The 22,931-nt window shown below is 54.8% G+C and overlaps 1 protein-coding gene across 1 annotated transcript in view; it reads right to left on the bottom strand.

Annotated features, from left to right (window-relative positions):
- The window catches only part of PKD1 (polycystin 1, transient receptor potential channel interacting), a 98,966-nt gene that overhangs the window by 6,466 nt on the left and 69,569 nt on the right, over positions 1 to 22,931 (bottom strand). The window contains exons 20-42 of the mRNA XM_074885572.1: positions 21,679 to 21,829; positions 20,545 to 20,697; positions 18,146 to 18,290; positions 16,732 to 17,334; positions 16,090 to 16,246; positions 14,533 to 14,785; positions 13,692 to 13,887; positions 12,414 to 12,584; positions 11,831 to 11,974; positions 11,306 to 11,516; positions 10,804 to 10,930; positions 9,796 to 9,912; positions 9,328 to 9,377; positions 8,115 to 8,317; positions 7,411 to 7,516; positions 6,607 to 6,725; positions 5,360 to 5,562; positions 4,842 to 5,036; positions 3,908 to 4,047; positions 2,742 to 2,869; positions 2,225 to 2,393; positions 774 to 899; positions 442 to 616 (exon numbers count right to left, since the gene is read on the bottom strand). Of these exons, the coding sequence (XP_074741673.1) occupies positions 442 to 616; positions 774 to 899; positions 2,225 to 2,393; positions 2,742 to 2,869; positions 3,908 to 4,047; positions 4,842 to 5,036; positions 5,360 to 5,562; positions 6,607 to 6,725; positions 7,411 to 7,516; positions 8,115 to 8,317; positions 9,328 to 9,377; positions 9,796 to 9,912; positions 10,804 to 10,930; positions 11,306 to 11,516; positions 11,831 to 11,974; positions 12,414 to 12,584; positions 13,692 to 13,887; positions 14,533 to 14,785; positions 16,090 to 16,246; positions 16,732 to 17,334; positions 18,146 to 18,290; positions 20,545 to 20,697; positions 21,679 to 21,829 (4,042 nt within the window). The remainder of the gene's footprint in view (positions 1 to 441; positions 617 to 773; positions 900 to 2,224; positions 2,394 to 2,741; positions 2,870 to 3,907; positions 4,048 to 4,841; positions 5,037 to 5,359; positions 5,563 to 6,606; positions 6,726 to 7,410; positions 7,517 to 8,114; positions 8,318 to 9,327; positions 9,378 to 9,795; positions 9,913 to 10,803; positions 10,931 to 11,305; positions 11,517 to 11,830; positions 11,975 to 12,413; positions 12,585 to 13,691; positions 13,888 to 14,532; positions 14,786 to 16,089; positions 16,247 to 16,731; positions 17,335 to 18,145; positions 18,291 to 20,544; positions 20,698 to 21,678; positions 21,830 to 22,931) is intronic.

Here is a 22,931-nt window from a genome sequence, read left to right as displayed (position 1 = left end):
TTGCAGTGACGCTCCCTGAGCCACCTCCAGTGAACTTGTGGCAGGGTGGCAGTGCCCAGCTCTGCTTACACAAAACCCTGGCCCAGGCAGGGTCTCCAGGGACATGGCTCAGCTGGCTGATGTCCCCGCCGAGGACAGAACAACAAAAGCCTCAAGTTTCCACAGCGAAAGGCATGAGTTCAAGGAAGCAAAAAGGCTGAGACAAGGCCAACAAATGTTGCCAGACAGTAGGAATCTCCTTCCCCTCAGTGGTGCAGGGGATCTTTTCCATGCACTACCCAGGCCTGGAAGCGGAGTGGTGACCGGCACAGGGACAAGTGGCCTCAGGCAGGGGAGCTGTAGTCCACAGTGACCAACATTTCCCTTCCAGGAGCCCTGGCAACAGGTCCCCAGAGCCCTCCGAGAGAGGAGAGGAGCGTGGAGGGGAGGTAACACACTGACCATCATGAGAAGCTGCAGCGTGACCCCCCCACTGAGCCGCAGCAGTGGGAAGGGGCTGATGGTGACAGCGGCGATGGCCTGGCCGGCCCCCAGGAACTCCAGCCGCAGGGTGACGGCAGCGTGCAGGTCCACGCTGGGGTTGTACTGCATCAGCTCCACAAAGACCGCCCGGCTCCTGTGGAGGAGAGAGGAGCAGCTCAGGGCACTGGGACAAGGCCAACTCCGGGCTTTGGTGCCGCTGTTTTGTAGGATCATAGAGCCTGACACTCCAGCAGCACCCCTTAAAAACCTGGGTGACGGCAGAACATTTCCTCTGCCCCCACCACACTTACATGTTGTCGATCCAAGTGTGCTGCTGAAGGAAGTTCAGCCGGGCCCTGCTTTCCTCTAGGGAAGCCCCCAGCTCCTGCACGTAACCGCTGCTGTCGTAGAAGGAGATGTAACCCCAGTACCAGACCCTGCAGAGGAAGAGGAGCCGTGGGGTGAGAGCTGAAGGACAGAGCAGCCACCGCGTGGCACGCCAGGAGCAAACGTGCAGATGCCAACCCCGACCCCTGTGCTGCACATCCAAGGGCAACAGCTGCCTCATTATTTCTTTCACAAGACAAATTACAGAAGTGCTTCGATCCATCTCAGCCTTCCCAGCCCCAGAACAGCCCCAGGCCCTGTGGTGCCCCAGACTTCAATGACGACACATCCAGGAACAAACCAGCGCAGAAACCAACAGTGATTTCATGTCCTGCACACTGGTAAAGGCCCGTCTCCCCTAACACACTTTAACAGAACACTAGTGCTGCCCCGTGGTCTCTGCGGGCAGTGGGGTCACCTCGTCCTGCAGCTTGTCTCTGCCCTGAAGAGCTGAACCCTCTGCCCCAGGCCGGGGACAGCACTACGGGGCCGTTCAGCCATGCACGTGGCCAGGGAAGGTGAGTGTGCGGCAGCTACGTGCCTCCCACCGCTCCCACTGCCAGGGTGGATGCATTCAGGGAAGGCCTTTGGCATTCTGGTGTTTATTTGCACTTTGCCAGTCTAGAATATGCCAGTCTAGAAATATTTACAGAATTCTTAAGAAAACTTTATTCAGATGAAATGAACAACTGATGTTTAGCCTGTGTTTGTTTAACTGAAGTATTTATTTGGCAATCTGTTGATTGCTTTTCCTCCATCTATGGGCATACCAAGTGCTTTGCTTGCCTTAGTGCTGATGGATAAATATAATTCATAATGCAGACATGAATTATGTTTATATTATCCCTTGCATGTCAGCTGTGTCTTATTTTACCAAAGTAATACAAACAGCAGAAAAATAAGAGGTAATCACTAGCAATTGTATTCTGCAGCTACATTATCTGAACCCCTCACAGAATCATCTGAGTTGGAAAAGCCCTTGAAGCTCCTCCAGTCCAACCATGAACCTCACACTGACCGTTCCCAACTCCACCAGATCCCTCAGCGCTGGGTCAACCCGACTCTTCAACCCCTCCAGGGATGGGGACTCCCCCCCTGCCCTGGGCAGCCCATTCCAACGCCCAACAACTCCTTCTGGAAAGAAATACTTCCTATCTTCCCTGGTGCAAAATGTATGTACCTAGGAACATGCAGTGTTCTGGCAGCCTATTCCAACTGTTTTCCTTCCCCATTGCCAAAGTAGCTTTTTCTATACTTGGGGACTGCAGGTGGCCTCACTGACATTGTGGGGTGGGGTGGGGGGGCCACTGGGAATCAACGGGAAAGATGCAACAGATGGAGCAGGAGTGTGGGTGCAGGCTGGGCAGCTCCTTACCCTGGCAGGTCGGGTGGTGAGTAGGACCACGCCGCTGTCACGTTGACGGCCGCCCTCTCCCAGCCAGCAGCGTAGTCAGTGGTAGAGAAGCCGTGCGAGGGGGGGCAGTTCCCCCTGGCAGCCGTGCCCACGCCGTGCAGGATGTCCCAGGCGCTGCGCTGGCACTCGACTGGAACGAGACCAACACTGTCATCCCACAGGGAGCCCAAGGCAGCCAAACAGCGCTGGGGCATGCAGCTGAGCCCTCACACTCAGCATCTCCCTTCCTCTTGAGCTCCCTCCACCTCCACGCCCTCAGTCCCAGCTCCAGAAATCAAGCCAACCTCTCTCTTCAGTGTAAACCTCCGGGATCACCTGCCCCACTTCACCTCTGCAGGAGCAGAAGCAGAGGCACACTAATACACACGCTGCAAAGAAAAACCTGCCTCCGTCACCTCTGCCCGGCTTCACCCAGCCCCAGACATCTCATCCCTCCAGGAACGTCACCACCCCCCTGGTGACAGCAGAGCCCACTTACCCTCCTGCAGCCTGAGCTGGCGCAGCCGGGCCGTCCCCAGCGTGGTGCTGTAGCTCTCCTGACCCGACCGGTTGTTGTAGAGGTACGGGAGGAAGACCTGCGACATCCAGACCCAGAACTGATCTGACCTGCAGCAGGGAAGAGATGTGAGAGGCATAGCTCCCGGGCAGCTCTGCAGGGCTCACCCATGACCATCGGCGCTTCACCTGGAGCAGGGACTGAGTTTTGGAGCACTAAGTGGGGCTGCTCCCCTCCCTGGTGCCTGGCTAGCAGGTAGAGGCAGCGTTTCCACCCATTCCAAGGTCAGGAAAATGTTTATTTGACACGCAAGATCTAAAGGTGATTGAATCTACTCAGCACCTGGAGGAGGAGCAGACCAGTGGGTCTGCGGCAGTGTGGTGGAAAAGAGATGGTGGTTAGGACCAGATTCTGCTGCTCTCCCCGTTTATACCACTTTCACCCCAGAAACTCCACCGAGTTCACTGGAAGCATTCCCGATTTATACTGCAGTGAATTAAAGTTTCCGTGACTTTGCGTGGCACGGACAAGTCACGTCTATTTGCACAGAAGAACCACGGGTACAAAGACACTGTTAATTGCAGGCAGCCATTCTGGTGTCAGCCTGGAGTTTGCAGCAGTGTGGAAACCCAGCTGGGGAAATTTAATCTCGTTAAACCATACGTGCAGAGCAAGGAAGGGAAGGGCTCTGTATTTATACGAGGTGTTATTTTTGGTTCTTGTGACGCTGTTTATGGCTAAACCTTACAGTTGTAAATTCTGGAGACAGAGCAAACTTGTGTCCTTCAGACCAGATACAGAAAGATAAACATCTATAATTCACACAGTCCCTTCCCACTGAGGAAATCATGAAAATTCAAAGAAATCAAAGCTCTCAACCCCCACAGGTCCCTCTGTTCTCCAGGGGAGAAGCAAAGCCACAGGGACAAAAGGGGACCTGCTCCCTGCCACGTCGTGCTCGTGTGCGAGTGCCCGGCTCCACAGAGGCACCAGCACTCCCCACAGAGTGGGAACCTCTCAGGGGAGCGACTGCTGAGCCCAAGCCCAGCAGTCAGCCCCAGCCGGCCCCCCAAGCCCTCGCTGCAGCCCCGCACAGCCTCTCCGACATAAAGCAACATCCTGATCCTCGCCATCCCCAAGGCAGTTACCTCTTGATGCGGAGGAATTCGTTGCTGCCCAACTGCTGCTTGATGGAGCTCTGCAAGAGGAAGGCCCTGCTGTTGCGGGAGGCGTCTCCGTAGTTGGTGAGCAGGATCACCAGCAAGAACATCATGTAGATGAGGAAATTCTGGTAAGCAGAGAGCAGAAAGGGATTGCACCCAAGCACGGGGGGGGTCGGTTCCCAATCCTGCAGCACATCAGTGCTTTCTGCTGCCCGCTGCCCACCACGTAGCAGGCTCAGGACCCAGAGCATGCCGCTCTCTCCTTCCACATGGGAAGCAGCTTAAAATAAAACCCAGACCACAGGCTCGTAACAATATTCTTTGTTCAAAGTGGCTGGCCCAGCACATGTTTCAGCTGACAGGCATTGCACAACCTCCCTCTATGAGCTCCTGTACGCAGGCAGCTCAGCTCACTCGATAGTTTTGGGGTTTCCATCCTTTAAAGGGAAATCACTCAGTTAAAAATAACTTGACTCTGTTAAAGCAGCTGTGTACTCCCAGCACAAGTGTGGAAGATTAGTAGTGAATGAGCCACAAAGACTGAAACTTCTGCTCCTAGACAGGGAATTATGTGTTTCACAAGACTCAACTAATGAATTTTCTCGTGGGAGTTGGTGTCTACTCCACACTGCAAACCTTGCCCTAACCTCAAACACCTGAGTTTGGTCAAACACCAGCCCCTCCAAATCAACCCCCTTACGGTTCTGCCTCCCAGCCACCTCAGATCTCAGAGCTGCACCGAGAAGCTGAGTGTCACTACCGGTCTTCTACAGATGGGGAAGCTGAGGCAGAAACTGGAGACATGCACCAACTAGCTCAGGAGATCACAGCCGGACTGGGAGGACCAGGCAAGGATGTGTCTCTGCTCCTGGAGGCAGCACTCTGCCTCAGGCACCACAGGCATCAGGATACATCTCACCTTCAGCATCCTGTGTAGCAGTTTGACCTTCCTGGCCTCCTCTTTGGCCTGGAAAAGGGCAAAGCCCTGAGGGGGCCGGACTTTGCTGATCTTCTCAGAAACATGCTCAACAAACGGATGCTCCACCAAGGTATCATCTTCCTCTGGGTGCAAGCGCTTGGCGACCAGGGAGAAATAGAGGGCTTCCAGCAGAACCTGGGGAGACAGGCAGTGCTGTGAGGCGGGGGAGCAAGCCGTGCCACCGGACCCACCACTGCAGCAGCTCCCGCAGGCCCTTCCTCACTGAGAGCGAGCGTGGCACAGCTGCTGAGCGGCCAGACCACACCTAAACCCAACTGCCACCAGCCCGGCCTCTCCTACTGCTGGTGTGCACATCCTGCCCCCCCTGCAGGGATACCAAGAGTATTCAAACCACACAGTGTCCAGTAGGACTTGATTAGTACCTGGACGAGATGTTAATTACAGCTAACACACACACACGTACAGATATGTGCTCGTTGTTCTCATGTTATCCTCACCTTCAGGGGCTCCCAGACCAAGAAGGATGCCAGAAAGCTGAATATCCCTGAGATGAGCCACATGAGGGCAACGCTGGAGGAAAAGCCCACCCCGATCCACACAGAGACCCCCGTGGAGGTGGCGAAGAGGAGGAGACTGATACCGTGAGCCAGATAGGAGCACCAGGGTGGCAGCAAGCGCTTCCTGAATGTTTGGTCTGCAACTGGGAGGAGGAGGGAAAACAAGCATGAACGTTACTGGAAAAGGGTGCCAACGGGCACAGGAAGGGCTGAGCACACACCACTCATCCCAGCAGATAGCTCGCCACCAGTCCTGGGTGAGTTTGGAGGGATCATCCCAAACATCTCCCACTAAGCAGCAGCACGGACAGCACACAGACACGGCAAACAGGGGAGGGAGATGGGATCCTGATCTGGGTAGTGAGATGGGTTCCCTGCTTTCTCTCTGAGCCCCAGGACACTGGGCACGCCCAGCCTGGCTGCTGTCAAACCCGTGAAAAGCCACACAGACTAGTTGCTCTGGCTACCTGCAGACTGCCAAGCACTCAGCCCCGGGGCTCGCTCAGCACAGCTTCTTTCACCCACCCAGGGAAATCAATGCCTGCGTAAAGATATTCATCAACCAAGACAAAACGATGGATTTTAATGGACCCAAGAGGATTGCTGCTGTGTCCAGTTTTCCACGCTGCAGCCTGCCCCAGGGAGGCTGTACCTCGGGTAGCCAGGAACTGATGCTGAGCTTCTCCCCAGGGCACTTATCACCCCCCAACCCTTGCAGGGCCTGGCAGCCCGCTCCCCGCCTGGGGCAAGCCCAGCTGGCTGGCTCTCCTGTTGTGTGACACAGTAGGAATGTGTCTCTTCTCTTCTTTGTTTGTTGATTTGATCTTTCCTTGGCATTTGACTCCCCTTCCCCTCTGGTTATGCACAGAGACTCTCTCTCATGCTGGATGGATGAGGGGGCTGATGGCTGCTGAGAGCCGGGTAACTGGAGAAGCGTGAGTGGAGCTTCCCCAGGGTGCACGGCAGGGCTGTCACAGCACAAGTGGTGGCCCAGGGCTTGCTGAGATTCAGCCTCCAAGAGAAGCTGGCAGGAAATAGCAAATATATCCCAAGCAGGGGAGCAGTTTTCCTAAGGCTTCTTTTCTATTTACCCGCCTGCGTCGCCGAAGCACCACTGTGTGCGACGGCCCCTCTCCAGGCACGTCCCCACCCTCCCTGCCCTGATGCTGGCACTGCAGCCCGGGTACCTGTCCACGTCGACTTGGCTGATCTGCTCACTTCCCTGGGAGGAGCTGCCATGCTCTGGCCTTTGTCGTTCAGCTTCTGCATCATGACAGTCTCCACCTTCTCCCCAAAGACACTGGACCTGCCAAGGTGAAGGGGTGATATCGGTGAGCTGTGCCACCGCCGGTTCTGCAGCAAGCAGGCTGGCATCGAGGTGCACTGAACTCCAGTGCTACATCAGTGCAGCAGCCCCAGACCAGTTAGAAGCACGTTTTTTCCAGAGCACTGGGCCCAGGCCACTGCGACACGCAGACATTTTGCTCTGTGCCCTGTGGGGGAAGGCTGAAAGTCTTTGCAGTGGCTATCCAGCAGTGAGCTGCCAGCCCGGCCGGGTGCTGGTCGGGGTGCCAAAGAGGGTGCTCTGAGCAAGAAAACATAAGAGAGATTCAACACCCCTTTTCCTTCCTGTCAGCGCCATGAAGCAAACCCACATCCAGGCACTTCGTCAGCAGTCCCCAAAGCTCTCAAGACACATCTTCAGCTGGGGCTCTACGGGGATATTCCAGGTGGCTCCTGGAAGGGTGGCAGTGCCCTCCTGGAGCTCAGGCTGCAGGGAGCTGCAGGAATCGCAGCCAGCAAGAATGTAGTGACTCATGACAAGGTTATCCCAGGCATTTGCAGTGTCTCAAACACCAGCTCAGCTCAGTTCGCTGAGGCTGGGCGCAGCAGAGCTGGGCAGCGCGGTACCGGCCGCTGCAGAGCTGGGTGGGAGGGTAAGGGGCGGGAGGCACGAGCTCAGGAGGGGGCTCCGCTCCCCGAATACTTACAGGCCTGAGATCAGATCTGTTTCAGCCCTCATGTAGGGCCCCAGGTCCTGGGAGTGGGAGATGCCGCTTGCTCCATCTGCCAGGATCTGCCGGATCAGATCCTCGTCTGGGGAAAGGCAGAGTGCAAACAGCATTGGCGGGCGCACAGCACCCCGCACCACGGGACAGCTCTGCACCGCGCCGGCTCAGCCCCGTTTGTGGAGCTGGGGAGGAGGAGGACAGCCAGGTCCTTCCCCGTGGGGCAGCCCTCCTCTCCTCCCTGTCTTCTCGCTCCTGTCTAGCCGCAGCTTGGCTGCAGAGCCTGGCACGCAACTGCTGGTGTAGGAGGCCAAGACCTTCTCCTTCTCCAGCCATTTCCAGAGGTTCAGAGACACACTGTGGCTTTGCAACCAGAGAAGAAGCGCTGGTTGCCTGCGACATTCAGCCCCCACGGGAACACCAGCGCCCAGTCTGCCGGCAGCAGTGACCACTCGCTCCAGATGGATCCACATCAGGATTTCTATTTTCCCAGACTGAAACACCCGTTAAGAAAATACAACCCTCCTCCTCTGCCCTTCAAACTGAAGCCAGTGGTGATGGCAGCAGACTCTGCTATTCTGCCTTCTCCAGAGCTGAGCCGGGGCTCCTAAGGACCAAATTGTTCCTCCTGTGCTTCCCCAGGGCATTCCAACCCCGGCACAGAGCGATGCTACTCCCACACCCACCTGAGGCAGAGAAATACCGAGGCTGTCCCTGGTGAACACCAAGCGACAAACTGTCCTCCTCAGTCGCCAATGGGGCCTCAAGTCCGAGGTGGCGGCTGGCCCGGCCTCTCTTCAGCTTCTGGATGGTGTTGCCCATGATGGAGGGGTCACTGAGGAGGTCTGGCCAGCTGAGCAGGGCCTCGCTGGAGGGCCACCGCACGAGGCTGCGGGAAAACAGAGGAACGGGTGCAATCAGGTACATGTGGGGAATGGGAAGCACAAGAAAGCAACTGTGGGAGCACAACCCCAGTCTACCAAAGCAAAAAACGACACTAAACTCCTACTTCACAGAATCACAGAATCATCTCGGTTGGAAAAGACCTTGAAGATCCTCCAGTCCAACCATGAACCTCACACTGACCGGTCCCAACTCCACCAGATCCCTCAGCTCTGGCTCAACCCGACTCTTCAACCCCTCCAGGGATGGGGACTCCCCCCCTGCCCTGGGCAGCCCATTCCAATGCCCAACAACCCCTTCTGCAAAGAAATACTTCCTAAGAGCCAGTCTGACCCTGCCCTGGCACAACCTGAGGCCATTCCCTCTTGTCCTGGCGCTGGTTCCTTGGTTCAAGAGACTCATCCCCCGTCTCTGCACCCTCCTTTCAGGTAGCTATAGAGGGCGATGAGGTCTCCTCTCAGCCTCCTCTTCTCCAGACTAAAGCCCCCCAGTTCCCTCAGCTGCTCCCCATCAGACCTGTGCTCCAGACCCTGCACCAGCTCCGTTGCCCTTCTCTGGACACGCTCGAGTCATTCAACGGCCTTTTTGGAGTGAGGGGCCCAAAACTGAACCCACTCATCGAGGGGCAGCCTCACCAGTGCCGAGTCCAGGGGTAAGATCCCTTCCCTGTCCCTGCTGGCCATGCTATTGCTGATACAAGCCAGAATACCATTGGCCTTCTTGGCCACCTGGGCACACTGCTGGCTCATTATCAACCCACCCCCCCAGGTCCCTCTCTGACTGGCAGCTCTCCAGCCACTCCTCCCCAAGCCTGTAGCGCTGCTGGGGGTTGTTGGGGCCCAAGTGCAGAACCCAGCACTTGGCCTTATTGAAACTCCTCCAGCTGGCCTCAGCCCATCGCTCCAGCCTGGCAAGATCTCTCTGTAGAGCCTCCCTACCCTCGAGCAGATCAACACTCCTACCCAAAACTTGCTCTGTCCCCAGAAACCTACTCACCTTTTGGAGTCCTCCAAGAACAGATCTGTCTTGGTTTGCTCAGAGAAGGCCTGTGGAAGAAGCGGAGGCATTTCAAGCAGATGACACTGGTTTGTGCCTGGTTAGAACAGCAGGTTATTGACATCAGGGGTCACGGAAACTTGGAGCCTGAGCTGCTCCGAGCCCTGGGCCCACCCCTCCAGGACCCTGCTCTCCTCCAGAGAGCACGTCCAGGCATGCTGGGAAGATCCACATTCACAGATACAGAGCAGCAGCTGGAGGCAGCTTGTGCTCAGCACCCGGGACAGGCCTGGGCAGAGATGCAGGTGAGAGATGAAGGGCTGGGGCTCTCCCCCCCCCACCCGTGTTTGCCAGAGGCACTTGAGTGCATCAGTTCTCACACTGACAGTTGTGGGTGGACCAGTGTCTGCACAGGGGAGCACACGGACCCAAGCAGCCTGTCCAGGTTTTGGGTGGGAAGCAGGTTACCTCTGCCCGGAGCCCAGGGAAGGTGGGGAAGGAGCTGTCTAGGATCGAGGAGTCCAGGTAGTTGTCAATCTCCAAGGACTGCTGGTCTGAGTGAGTCAGGGTGTGGTTGATGGAGACCTGCAGGAGACAGGAAGGCTTGACCAGAAAAGCAAGGGGCAGAGGCAACATGTCCCAGGGGCTCAGAGCCCTGCTCTCAGCAACACCCATCAGCTCCCTACGCTGCTGGGGAGCTCCAGGCAGGGCTGGGGGGTCCCAGACCTGCTCAGCGGGACTGAGAACAGGCACACACCCGTCCTTCACTGCCTCCCAGGCACCCTGGGCACTGTCCCACACGGAGCAAAGCCCAGTGCCATCTAGGCTGTCCCAGGCACAAGTTCCCAGGAAGCCCCATGAGCTTACAACTTCCTGTAAAGCAGGGAGTTCCTACAGCAAGAAGAAATATCAGACACATTTGCTGCTCATCAGGCACTGAGCAGCTGGCTGCAGTACTTAATGGGGCTGCTAATTGTGCCTAACTAGTCATTAAATCCCCAGCTAATCCTTTCACAGCTGCCTAACCACAGCTCTGCTCAGACAGCTGAATTTGTACCCAGGGTAGGCATTCCATTAGCAATGCTCCACCGAGCATCTCTTAAGCTCCTGCCAATGCAGCAAAGGGTCACATCTTCAAACAGCATTTGGGTATCTATCACTCACTGAGATCAAGAGGGAGGAAGTGCCTAAACAGCTTTTAAAATCTGTCCTTCTAGTCCGTCTGGGCGTTGTCAGAACCCAGGCAGCGATCTGTCCCTCTAAGGTCAGAGGCTGCTCCCAGCTCAAGAGGGAGAAGGAGACTTGCTCAGGGCAAGGGTCTGGCCATGGTGCAGGGCAGCACAGAGGCACAATTGGGAACGTGCAGAGACCAGCGGGAGAAGTGATGCACCCCAAAGGGCAGAATTTAACCTCAGACATGCGAACCTGGTGGCATCCCACCCACCTGGGCAGCCTGTAACTCTTTCTCCTCATTACCTTGCCACGAGCCATCCGGAAGAGAAATAAAATGACCAGGTAGAGAGGGTAGACCACCACGCTGGACACCAGACCAACAGCCACTGTGTCCACATTAACAGGGATCAGGTTGGAAACAGCCCCATTGCTGGAGAGAATCAAGAGAGATCGGGGACTGGTGTTAGCAGGAGCACTCAGGGTTGCCAGCTAAGCAAGGAGACAAAATTGCACAACCTGGCATTTCAGCTGTGCAGAGACAGAAATGAGCATGGGCTGTGCTAACAGATGACCCAGCAAAACCAGGTAAGGGGGAAAACTGATCAGGGTGTCCTTGGTCATTCATCATCCATGTCCTGGTCCCTGATTCTTTGGAATGGGAAGGGTAGACTTGAAGCCACGAGGCCACAAGCAAGGCTGCTATTCCCAGCAGACCAAAGGTCTGTCCTGCCCCATGGAATGGGAAGTGCAGGAGGGGCCCTGAGGAGGTGAGGGACGGACCAGAACACCAAGGGACACAGCATACCTGAGGTGTACGTTGCCCACCATGCCATACCACACAGCGTTGGCGCAGAGGAAGAGGAAGATGAGGAGGGAGCAGCAGGTGGCTCTCTGGACACGGGTGAAGCGGCTGCGAGGCGGGCGGTCCCACATGGACAGCCAGACGTGCTTCTCAAAGAAACCTCGCTGCAGCTCCGCTATGAAGATCCGGGAGAAGCTCCTCAGCTCTGTCTCACCTGAGCACAAAAAGAGGGAGACCCTCAGGGCCAGCTGCGCCACGGAGGGCACCTGGCTGGTCCTGCCACGGCCCCTCTTGCAGGCTGATATTCAAGGAAGTGCCCCTGCTGCATCTACAGGTCCCTCCTGCCTGGCTGGGGCCCTGCCATGCCTTGTCCTCTGGCACAACGCACCCCGCAGAGCACGTCAGCACAGCGAGGAAGAGCTGTACAGGCTCTATGCAGTCTCCGGCTGCGGGTCCTTCCCTGACACCACGAGAATGGCTGCGCTGCTCAGCCATCCCAGCCCCATGCCCCAGGGGCTGAGCACTCACTGGCAGCATAAACCTCCTTCTCCACCATGCCATCGTTCTCCTCGCTCTCCACCGACAGCCAGTCGTTCACCAGGAAGAAGTAACTCTTGCTGCTCTGCAGGTCCCGGACTATGACGTGCTGCAGGTACCAAGAGGGGCTGAGTCCTAGAAGTTAAGAGACGGAGAAATGTGTTTCGTGGCAGACATTCCCTGCGTGAACCTGAAAAGCTGAGAAGGCAACGCAAGAGCCCCTCAGCAGGACAGCAGCAGTTACCCTGTGACACTGTCTTTGCAGGTGGGAATGACATGGTCCCCACGAGAAAGGCTCGGCACAGCCAGGTCCCCTCCTGGGCTGTACAGACATTTTCCCATGCTGTTGCAGTGCACAGCATGCTGCAGCCACCTTACCCGTGATGGAGACCCCACGTTTTCCCCCAGCAATCCTCCCCCATGCCAGCGGCTCACCACAGTCTCCCATCAGGGTTAGTCCAGGCTCTAGGCCCAGGTACCTCTCCCCTGGCCCAGGTACCAGGCAGAGCAGAGCCTGGTCTGCCCTGGGACGTGTGACGGCTGCCCCAGCACCGCCCGCTCGCTCACGTCTCACCTTTATTGTCGTGCCAAATGCGGATGCGCCAGATGCTCCCCAGGCTCCGCTCTGTTGCGATCTGAAACACGTCGAGGCTGTTGCGGTGGAAGGCATTTTCTCCATCCAGATGTCTGTGACCACTTTTATTGTCTACGCCATACAGGGCGATCCCCACGTGGGCTGTGGTACCTGCCAGAGTCAAGGGGGCTCAGTTAGGGAAGTCCACCCCAGCGGAGCTGTGCCCCAGCCCCGCCTTCCTGCCAGTGACCTGGTGCCTGCTGCAACGTCCCTTCAGAGGGGCCACCAGGTCATTGGGGAGGAAGGAACGTGCTCAGCAGCCATCCCACTCCCAGGGGTAGTGTCGCACACAGCCTGGGGGCAGCTGCTCAGACTGGCCTGGTGCGTGGACTTTGCCATGCTCATGGTTTTCCTCTTTGGAGGGGACTGAATTTGACATTCCTTGCCTTGCTAACACCCTAACGGGAGGAGATGTTTATTCTGGATGTTTTTTCCACAAAGTAGCTGAAAGACTTGTTTTCTTTGACTTTTCTCTGGTACCAGTTGCCAGATGCTCCTTGGTCCACCTGCCAAACCCGGATGGTCCTTGGGGTGGCTTCAGGAGAAACCAGTGAAACCAGTGGCTACACAGATCAACGGGAGCATGTTTCTGGCAGTCATGGTGGCACTTAACCTCTGTCCTTGCTTAGAGCTTTCAGATCCCAACTGCCTGGATTTCCAAGTCCAGGATAATGTTTCTGGCAGCTCTAGCTACAAACCCAGCCATGGATCAGAAATCCAAGCTTCCTGCCTTCATGCTGTTGGGGAAGATTCAGATGGCAGAACAAAGCAATGGACGCTGGAGGACAGCAAAATGGTCCATCTGAAGGGCCCACAAGGCCTGGATGCTTCTGCAGGAGAGGATCAGAAGCGAGGAACAATCGCTGCCTCTTGGCTGTTCCTGCAACCAGACAGCCCAGACAGGGAAAGCAGGGTGGGGGTATTTTTATACTGGGTGGTTCCTCCCAGCAGCAGTTGTTTGTCCCACCCCAGCAGCAAGTAGTGGGGCAGAATGCTCTTCTCCACAGCTCCTGACCTGCCCTGTCATCACACAATAAAAGCTGTGAATGCTGTGGGAAACCCTGAACTGACTGTGTCTGCTCAGTGCTGCTCCAAACACCAGCGCAGCTCTGGGCCCTGCAGGGGAACATTTGGTGCAGGATGTGCTGAGGTGAGATCTCAGGGGAACTATGCAATGTCACCCTAGGAACCAAGCACAGGAGTAGGCTGTGGGCTAACCTGATCCTCTGCCCCAGCCAGTTTTCACCAGGATCTCGTATTTGTACAGCCCGTTCTTCCCACAGAAGGGAATCACCCCCACTCGGTTAATGTCGATCATGTCCAGCTTGTGCACGATCAGTGCAGCCACCGAGTAGGTCACAAAGCAGACGGCACACGTCAGCAGAACGATGTAGTTGAGACCTGGGCCTGGAGCCTAGAAGAAAAGAAATATGTTGAAAGGTGCTCTCCTTCCCCAGCAGGATCCCCCTCCCTGTTCCCCGGGAGTTATGCCACCTCCTTCCTGGCTATACTCATCATTCACAGACCCAGGACCACATGCAAATAGAGAGACCTCTCCCTGCACAGACCGCGTGGAGCGTTACCGCAGCAGCCGGCTGAAGCTGCTGCGGCAGCTGCCGAGAGCTCTCTGCTCCCCCTCACGTCACACCGAGACAGCTCGGGAGAGCCTGAACGCCCCAGGGAGGCAGGGAGCAGCTGGCTGGTGCAAGCTCACTGGGATAAAACAGTGCTGGGCGACAGCTGGGAGGAGCGTTTGGCATCTCACCAAGAGGTGAGCACACCGCGAGGTGTTCGGAATTGAGAATAAAGCAAAGGTCTGTTTTTAGCAGCAGCAGCAGCCAGGATTCATGACCAGAGGACACAGTCCCTCTGTGAGCTGTGCCCGTCTGCAGCTCCCTATGGCTCTCCAGTATTCGGGGTGTTCTGCCAGCTGGGCACAGGTCAGCCATGTCCCAGCCTGAATGGGAGAGGCTGACGGGGGCCCAAGGCTTTCCTCTAGGTGACAACAATCTGCTCAGCGTGTGGCAATGCTGCACAGCCTCTGCTTTGTTCTACTCACAGGAAAGATGAACTGGACAGAGTTTGGGGGGACAAACAGACTGGCCCCAAAGGCGGTGAGGTGCTGGGTTAAGCACACAGCCTGGTCTGGCCTGGTCTCTTCCAGCGGGATGATGCCTTCTGTCTTCCAGCGTTTCTCCTGCTCGCTGAAGTACTGGCAGAGGGAGGTGTACAGCCCCAGAGTCACCTCCACTGGCGACCAGCTGAAATGGTTTGTGATGTTGAAGTAGTATTTCTGGATGGTGTCATCAGTTCTGGAAAAGGGAAAGACAAGGAGATGTTAATTAACCCACTTGCTGGAGGGACAGAAACCCCGTTCCATCGCCCAAGCACACGATGAGGAGGAAGAGCCCAGTGAACATGGTGTAATCCACATCGCCCTTCGGCTGTGCAGAAACTCTGGGTTTCTACACACTTGAATTCTTCTTTATCTTTGTATTATTTCAGCACCTGGAGCACTGTGTTGCACATCCTCTTCTCTGTGCTGGCAGCCTTGCACAGCTCTCCCACCCACCCTTCCCCGTGTCCCACTGACACAACACTTCCACATTCTTAGCTGGGAGCAGATTTGCTCATTAAGACAATTAATCCCTCTTTGAGCATCCTGTTACCGAAAGCCATGGAAGCTGTGTCAACTTACACAACAGTGGCTCCACTCTTGCCCCACCTATTCCCAAGCTGCTTATCTTTTTCTTCTCAGATAATGCCTAGGAATGGCTCATAAATAACACAAGGCATCAACACACGCGCTTCTGGGCAAGGCAGCCAGTCAGCAACTGGAGTTACAAGAACAACTGCTCTGATAAAAAGAAGAGAGCTTTGCTGCAAAACCCAAGAGCATGACAGCAGTGCTTGATGAGCCCTGGCACATTCCAAGCTGCAGGCAAGCCAGGTGGATGGGAGCCTGCGAGGGAACCAGCGCTCTCCTCTGCTCACACGTTGGGAAGGTGAGCTCTGAGGACAGAGGTGCTTCCGTGAAGGCTGCACTCCAGGTCAGGAACTAGGCTAATGTGTGGTGTTTTGCTGTGGGAAATGGTTTCATGAGCTGCATAAAGCAAGCCCTGAATTTGCGAAGGTCAGTGTGAGCCCCCTGGGGAAAAGCCTCCTGGTAAAGATGGGCAGCTCTGGGATCGGTGGTGCATGGGGGATGAATGCCTGGACAAGCAGCAGGCACAAGCAGCAGGTATCAGGTAAGTGAGCAAAGGGCAGTGGGGGGAGACTCATCCCCTGGGTGAGGGTCACGATACTCACAGGGAATGGGAGTGACAGCTCTAGAAAGGGGAGCCCTCCCTCACCGGGATCAGAAAGGCAAATCACAGCCCTGCAGCAGATGTCTGGGAAGGAGGGAGTGCCAGGGTAGAAGAGGTGCCCATGCTGGGTGTAGGAATGGCAGCTGGCAGCCCCTCTCCTCTGCGGACAGAGGAGCTCTGTGGGCAGCTACAACAGCACCAGCCCTCCAAAGCAGCCTGCATAGAAACCACGGCAAGGCCCTGAGCACCCTGAGCATCCACGGGACAGCCTGTGGGTGACAGGGATTACAAGGTGGGGCTTCTCTTACCTGGGTGAGGTGAAGAAGGTATAGAGCTTGTGGTCACTTCCAGCCAGGGCATCCAGGCCAATTTTCTTAGAGGCACTGCAGTTGTGCTCGTTGGGCTCTGGTTCGTGGTGGAGGTAAGCCATGATGAATGGCTCAGGCTCGCTTGCGATGTAGTGATCTGCGTGGGGAGAAAAGACAGAAAGTACTTTATAAACACCAGGGAGAGCTTGACCACAAGCCTGCTGCCAGCAGTGGATGTTCAGGGAGGGGGATCAGAAATGCAGAAAGTCGGGAGAGATGCTTTTCCAGACTGCGGTCTCTGCAGTTCAGAGGATCCCTGAGCAAGAGGCTCAGGATGCCGCTGTATGTGCCCAAGAGAGGGACTGGACGAACTCCCTCCGGTGAGAACGTGGCTCAGCAGAGGGCTGGGAAAAGCAAAAGGCTTCTCAGTGCCCGAATCCACAAGCAAGGATTACACCAGGGACTGGATAATACCCGTGACAGCCAGCACCTCAACCATGCAGCGTGGAACCTGCTGGCTACACCCAACATCCCTCCCACAGACCAGTTATCTCTTGTTATCTCCTTTGCTGCAACACCCAGCCCTCCTCTCCCACAGAAGAAAGAGCAAAGAGCATAAGGAGTTGGCTCTGTCTGCGCTACCATTCAGGACTCTGTAAGTGAGCTGGAAGTGCAGTCCTGCTTCTCTGTTGTTGCTCTCCATAGTCACAATTAGGTTCACAGACGTTCTTGCCTCGATGACTTCAGTGCCAGCAGAGAGATTGTCAGCATCTGTGTTGTTCGACACCATTACAGTGATGGCTTTCTCTGAGTCCAGGCTCCCGATGGGGATCTGCACCCCATTGTGTGTCTGAAACTCCATGGAGGCGACTTTTGTGGAGACGGTGTAGTTGCTGATGTAACCAAAAGGGAAAGGATTGGAGTCCACTTGGAACATGACCTGAATGACATCCGTCAGGTTGGAAAGGGTGGTGTTGAACGCCTGGGGGATGGAGAACTGGCAGTTTGGTGTGTTTTCGTAGCAAAGCAAGTTAAAGGGATCAGACCGCTTGCCTGTGGCCTTAATTTCTCCTCCCACCAGCTCAAGGGGTTCTTCATTCAGCACTCGAGACTTCATGAGGATGCGCATCAGGCTGGAAGACAGGTTGTAGGCTTTGGGAGCTAGCAGCAAATTGTGGGAATCAGCAAGCAGCTCCTGCGGCTTGGATTCTTGTGACGCCGTGTTGACGAGGTGAATTAGGTCACCTGCCAGGAGAGAAATAAAGGTGCAAACAGAGGAAGTGGTGAATAGCCTAGATAACTGCTACAGTGTAGGTAACACCTTCTCCAAACAATCAGACAAGTCTTTCCTTACTGTCTTCTCACTGTAACTCTACACTGTGCACACGGCCTTCTGCACTGGAAGTGTTGAGTAGCCCATAGCTAAAAACAGAGCTGTCAGCAATCCTGGCAGTCTCTCGGCTCATCTACAACGTTTGGTGGTGAATACTTAATCACAACAGGCTTATTTTTCTCCTGTCTAGTGACTAGAATGGCAGACTGGGAAACAGGGAAGGAATGGACAAAGCAAACATATGTTAGTAAGTTTTTGCGCTATTAAGTGGAGAACACTCAGAAAAGCCTAACGAGGAGGGCAAGGAAGGTGCCTCTGCTTCCTCCCAGGTGGGAATTTCCACACTGTTCACGGGCGCCCCAGTGACATTTGGCACCCTCCTCAGATTGCAACCAGGAAGGCGAGCATCTGGAAGCCATAGCTGGTACTCCTTGTTTACTAAAAAGAGAATTCCCTGGCATATTAGTGAGTTTATTAACAACTGCTGTATTTAAATGGCTGCAGGGACAGCTGCCAAAGCCAGGACAACCCTGGGAAAAGTTCAGGGAGAAGAAAGGACCACGGTGCCACACTCCAAGTGTTAGATGCAGTTTTCCTAACAGCTTGAGAAGGCCGAACCCCTAATGGTACAGGAGAAAGCCTGCAAAGCTTCCCTCAGCCTACTTCTGCCCAGCACCCTGCGCAGGGAGAACTGTCACCAGTTCCTGCCCGGACAAAACCGACCTGTGATGTTGAGGATGTTGTCGGCGATGCCAGTTGGTGTCACAGTGCCCTGGGTCGTTTCTCCTTGCAGAATGGTCATCATGGTCTCCAGCTTGTTCAAGGTCCTCGTCAGGCATGACTTGCAAACCAGCTCCTTGCTCACCACCTGCAAAGGGAAACGCAGGTTGATTCAGCAGGAACACTCCAAACACTCCCAGGGAAAGACAAAAGCAGCTGCAGGTAAGTTCATCTGGCTCAGTCCTGCAGAGACCTGACCACATTTGTTCAAACACCAGTTGCACTCTGCAAGCCACCCCTGCTCTCTCCAGCCCCTGGGAGGTGACTGCAGAGATCACGGCTTCTCTGCTCACACTGAGAGATGCCAAGAAGCTGGTGGTGTCTCCAGGACTCTTCCACCCACCTCCCCTCATGCCACAATCTGCCAGTGCACAGGCAGGAGTCCAATGGTGGATGCATTCGGGTTGGAAAGAGCAATAAAGAGCAGCATATTCAGGTTCCCTGGAGTTCACTTGTAAGGACCAAGCGTGTCTCCTGCTGTTGCATCTCATGAGCACCCCTTTGGGCCACACACTATTCCTACAGAAATCAGCCAGAAGGAGCTGGGTAGGATTCCTGCATCCACTCTGCAACCTTCGATGGAAGCAAGATTAGCCCTTACTGAACCCATTTCAGTGTCCAAATACTCCTGAAAGCTGTGGGAGGGATCCTGCCACTCAGGCATGATGGATGGCCCTCCCTCTGCTCCCAGATGTGTCCAAGAAACAGAATGTTCTAGCCATGGCCCGGAGCTCCCCACACTCTCGAGGGCTGGATGGGAGGGACTGAGGCAACACATGGAAGCTGTTACCACAATCCCGTTCCTAGCTCTTGTTCATCTTTTTTTCTTTTAATCATCGTAGGATTCAGACGTGATTCACCGTATGTTTTGATGCAGAATCGAAACAGCATCTGCAGGTCTAGAATTCCCTGTTTTCTGCTTTTATTTGTAAGCAATGAGAAGCAATGACATACTAGGTAAATTGGAGTCCACAAAGCACAGTCAGGTATCGAGGAGGTGGGGAAGAAAAAGGGTTATGGGGAGGAACCACCCAAGGGGAGCCACTACTTAGGAAGGAGAATCGACTAAGATGACTGAGATTCTTTTTTTCCACTCCAGGAGAAATTAATTCTGATTCTTCCTCTCCCCTGTAGGTAAAATCAAAAAACTGTCAGCACTGATTGACACTTCTACAGGAAAGGAAAGGTGTGAACTCCATGCTAGTATCAACCACTTGCGAAATTCTAGATTACTGTTTTTCTAAGATTTTCACTCCTACCTAGAGCACAAACTAATCCTGGACCGTCAGTTTTTCCTATGGAACAAAAATTCTATTTCTAGACCTGAGCTTCCACAGTGAGAACAAGTCGCAAGGCAAGAGCACATGGGAGAGACAGACACAAACCAATCCAGCATCGAAATGGGATGTGCCGAACCCCAAGTCCCCTCACAAAGATGAACAGAAAGAAGTGATCTCTGAGGTTTACAGACTCTGAAGCAGAGAAAGGAGCAGCGGAATAGGGACTCTGTGGGTGGCATGCAGTAGTCTGTCCATCATCTCAACGACAGCCTGTTCCCGCTGCGCGAGGTTGCTGACCTGGCTGGGGAGGCAATGTGCAGCCCAGGCCAGGGTACCTGACTCCAGTCCCAAAAGCAAAGATTTGGGAAGGCGAGGAGGAAGAGCATGCCAGAGCCGACTGGCTGACCACCAAACCCCGAGCACATTATATAACTGGGCTCTCTTCCCTTTGCCCATCTGACAAAACACATACAGCCACTCCTAAATCCACCAGGCAGCAGCCCCAGCACCAGGGAGCTGAAACTGCGAGCTGGCCGGGGAACACAGCGCTTCCAGTCAGCAGCAGAGCAGAGCAGTGTTTCTAATCTTGTATGGGAGAAATAGGGCTGGAACGCCAGTCCTTGGCGCTGTCCTCTGGCTCAAGGCAGGTCCGGCTCTACTTGTGTTACTCCTGATGAAGTTCAGCCTGTCCTCAGAGATTTTGCGACTCCCCCAGCAATTTATCGCAGCGCTTCTCCAGCCGGCCGAGGCCTGTCCTGCAGTTTCCATCTGCAAGCAAAGGAACCTACTTGCTAGGAAGCTGCCACACCAGGGCTGGGACCGGAGACACAGCACAGAGATCTTAGGTGCTGCCTTCCACCACCTTATCCACGCCACGGCACGGCGAGGGGCAGAGCTGACAACACTCAGGGCATCGCCACAGAAACCCTGATGGTGTCGACAAGAGATCCCTGTCCTCCCTGCATGGGGGCTGTGTAGGAGAGAGATGCCGGGAAGCAGAACACGAATTGAGGAGCAGCTAAGCTAAGAGCAGGAGGCTGGGGGTGGTGATGGGGAACATACCGTGCACTGCGCCAAGGCAGCAGAGATCTGCTGGATATCATCAACTGTGTTCACGTTCAGCGAGTTCAGGGTTTCTGTGATATTGTTACGAGTCCAGGTCCGGAGTTCAAATTCATTTCCAGTCTCAGGTTCCAGAAGCATGGACCGCTCGTACTGGGAGGGGAGAAAAGCAGGTAGAGTGAGGAAATGTATCGGGTTGTTTCAGAGGATGATGAGCTGTGCTGGAGTCACCTCTTCCCTGCACTTTGTATCTCCCTGCCTGTGCTCCTCTCCAGAGGGTGATCTAATGAGCTGTATTTTTCAGCAGAACTTCCTCAATTTCTCTTGTGCTCTCCAAGCAATTATCTTAACAGCCTTCCACTTGACAGCTAAGTAGTATACCAGTATGCAGCCCTTATCCAGCTCAGTACAGTGCCTGTGCTCAGGGGGATGGCTCCCGTCTGCCTTCCAGGCATGCAGAGGGCTCTTCTCCAGCAGGAAAGATTATAGATTGAAAATCCTGCCCTACCTATAGAGATGCACACGGAGGGACTGGGCCCTACTTTAGGTAGGAGTGAAAGTGAATGCTGCCAGGAGGATGATGCTCCTGCACTGTGGATTAAGAGCCTTGTATGCAGGGCAGAGGATCTTCCTAGCTGCACTAGCTCAGCAGTCAGCACAAGGAGGTCCACTCAGCACCCAGAGCATCACCCTGAGCAGCTACAGAGAGTTTCCAGCCCTGTGGAGCTGGGGCGGGGTGGCTGGCTCAGGGGATGCGTGAAGGAGGTGGGGGAATCTGCGCTAAGATTTCTGTTTCTAAATTCAGTGTTTAAATTTGAGGTTGGCAGTAAAGAAGAAAAAACATCTGAATATGAGGGGAAAAAAGCAGGCTGCATGGGAGACACCCAGACCATTGCTGGTTTACTTTGTAGCCCCTCTGCTTTCCCTGGTCATTGTGTGTCTGGAGCTTGTTACTCTTTTTGATGCATGAAAATAGCTTCAGCCCAGCTCCCAGCATGCACATACATTGATTTACATGAAAAACTGTAGTGTTAGCCATTTCCCTACATCACTGTACAAAACCTGGCCAAAGAACGTTACTGGCGATTGCAAGGCCTTCTGCAGGCCCCTCTTGGGCAGAGAGTGCCACTTTACCTCATTTAAGATGGTGATGAGGGCCAGAGAGTACTCGATGACCTGTTGAGGGTCCCTTTGCTTCACTAAGCCCTGGAGCACGGTGTCAGTTTGATTGTAGAGCCAGTGGGAGAGGCTGGGGAACCCCTCGGGTAAGCCGATTTCCATGGAGCTGCCAAGGGAAAGAGGTATTTGGGTTAAGTGCTGACTATCGAACGGGACTGGGGGAAGGGGGCAGAATCTGCCCTTTAGCTGGGAAGGAAGATGAGGCTGGAAGCAGGTGGTTAAACAACAAAGACAGCGTTGCTGACGCTTGCCCCGGTGCCCAGTTTGCACAAGCTGTATGTAGGAACATCATAGACCTGAAGTCTGGTTCCTCACTGGTCCAGCCCTGTGAAGCTGCTGACACAGATGGGTGCATTGAACCCAGAGGAGAAAATCCAGGTTTAGTCTGATGGAGCAGAAAGAGCACTCAAAAACAGGGTCGGTGGGGTGGGAGGAGCTGCACTGCTTTTGGCATCGTTCCCTGTGCTCTCCACCTCGGCTAGACAGGACCTCCCTGGCTCGCAGCAGCGGGACACCAGGTCACCCGCAGCACCGCAGCTTGCTGCTGCCAACTCTCCTCTGAGGGCTCCCGACACAGAGAAAGTGATGGAGCACAGCGCACAGAGATCTTCTGAGCAAGTCACATCGTGCCTTCAAAGCAAGGTGTCACCAGGGAATGAAGGAGGTGGTCAGGAAAGCAGTAACTTATGGGAAAGTCTCCCCTTTGATGATCCACAAAGACTGGAATTCTCCATCCTGCACTTCTGTTGAGCCTGCCCTCACCTTCCTGCCAACAGCCTCTTCCAGGAGGCAAATGTTCCACCCAGGATCCGCCAGGCCCTTCAGGACTGGCACCCACTGGATCCCTCAGAAAGAAATCACAGACATACACACATGGTCTAGTTCTCTAGACAGCTAAAATGACACGCTCCTGCTCTTCTCCTGCATTATGCACCCAGCTACATTGTCTTTCTTATTCCATCCCTGTAAATAGCTTAATTCCATAGGCCCATTTCTTATGGTATGTTAGCATGGAGCAGCAGGTGCTCATCAAAAACTCTTTGTGTCACTAAGTGCATTCATGACACACTAAAAACTTATGAAGGATCAATGCATGTATAGCAAGGCTGTTTTGCACTTGTGGCCAGAGAATCCCTCCCTGCCCTGACAGCTAAAAGGACTCCAGTAATGCCAAATGGCAGCCGGTATCTTTTCTACTAGAAGCAAAA

This window comes from Strix uralensis, chromosome 16, assembly GCF_047716275.1.
Source record: "Strix uralensis isolate ZFMK-TIS-50842 chromosome 16, bStrUra1, whole genome shotgun sequence".
NCBI lineage: Eukaryota > Metazoa > Chordata > Aves > Strigiformes > Strigidae > Strix > Strix uralensis.
Note: the sequence above shows the minus strand (reverse complement) of the source record. Positions and strands in the feature narration are given on the sequence as shown.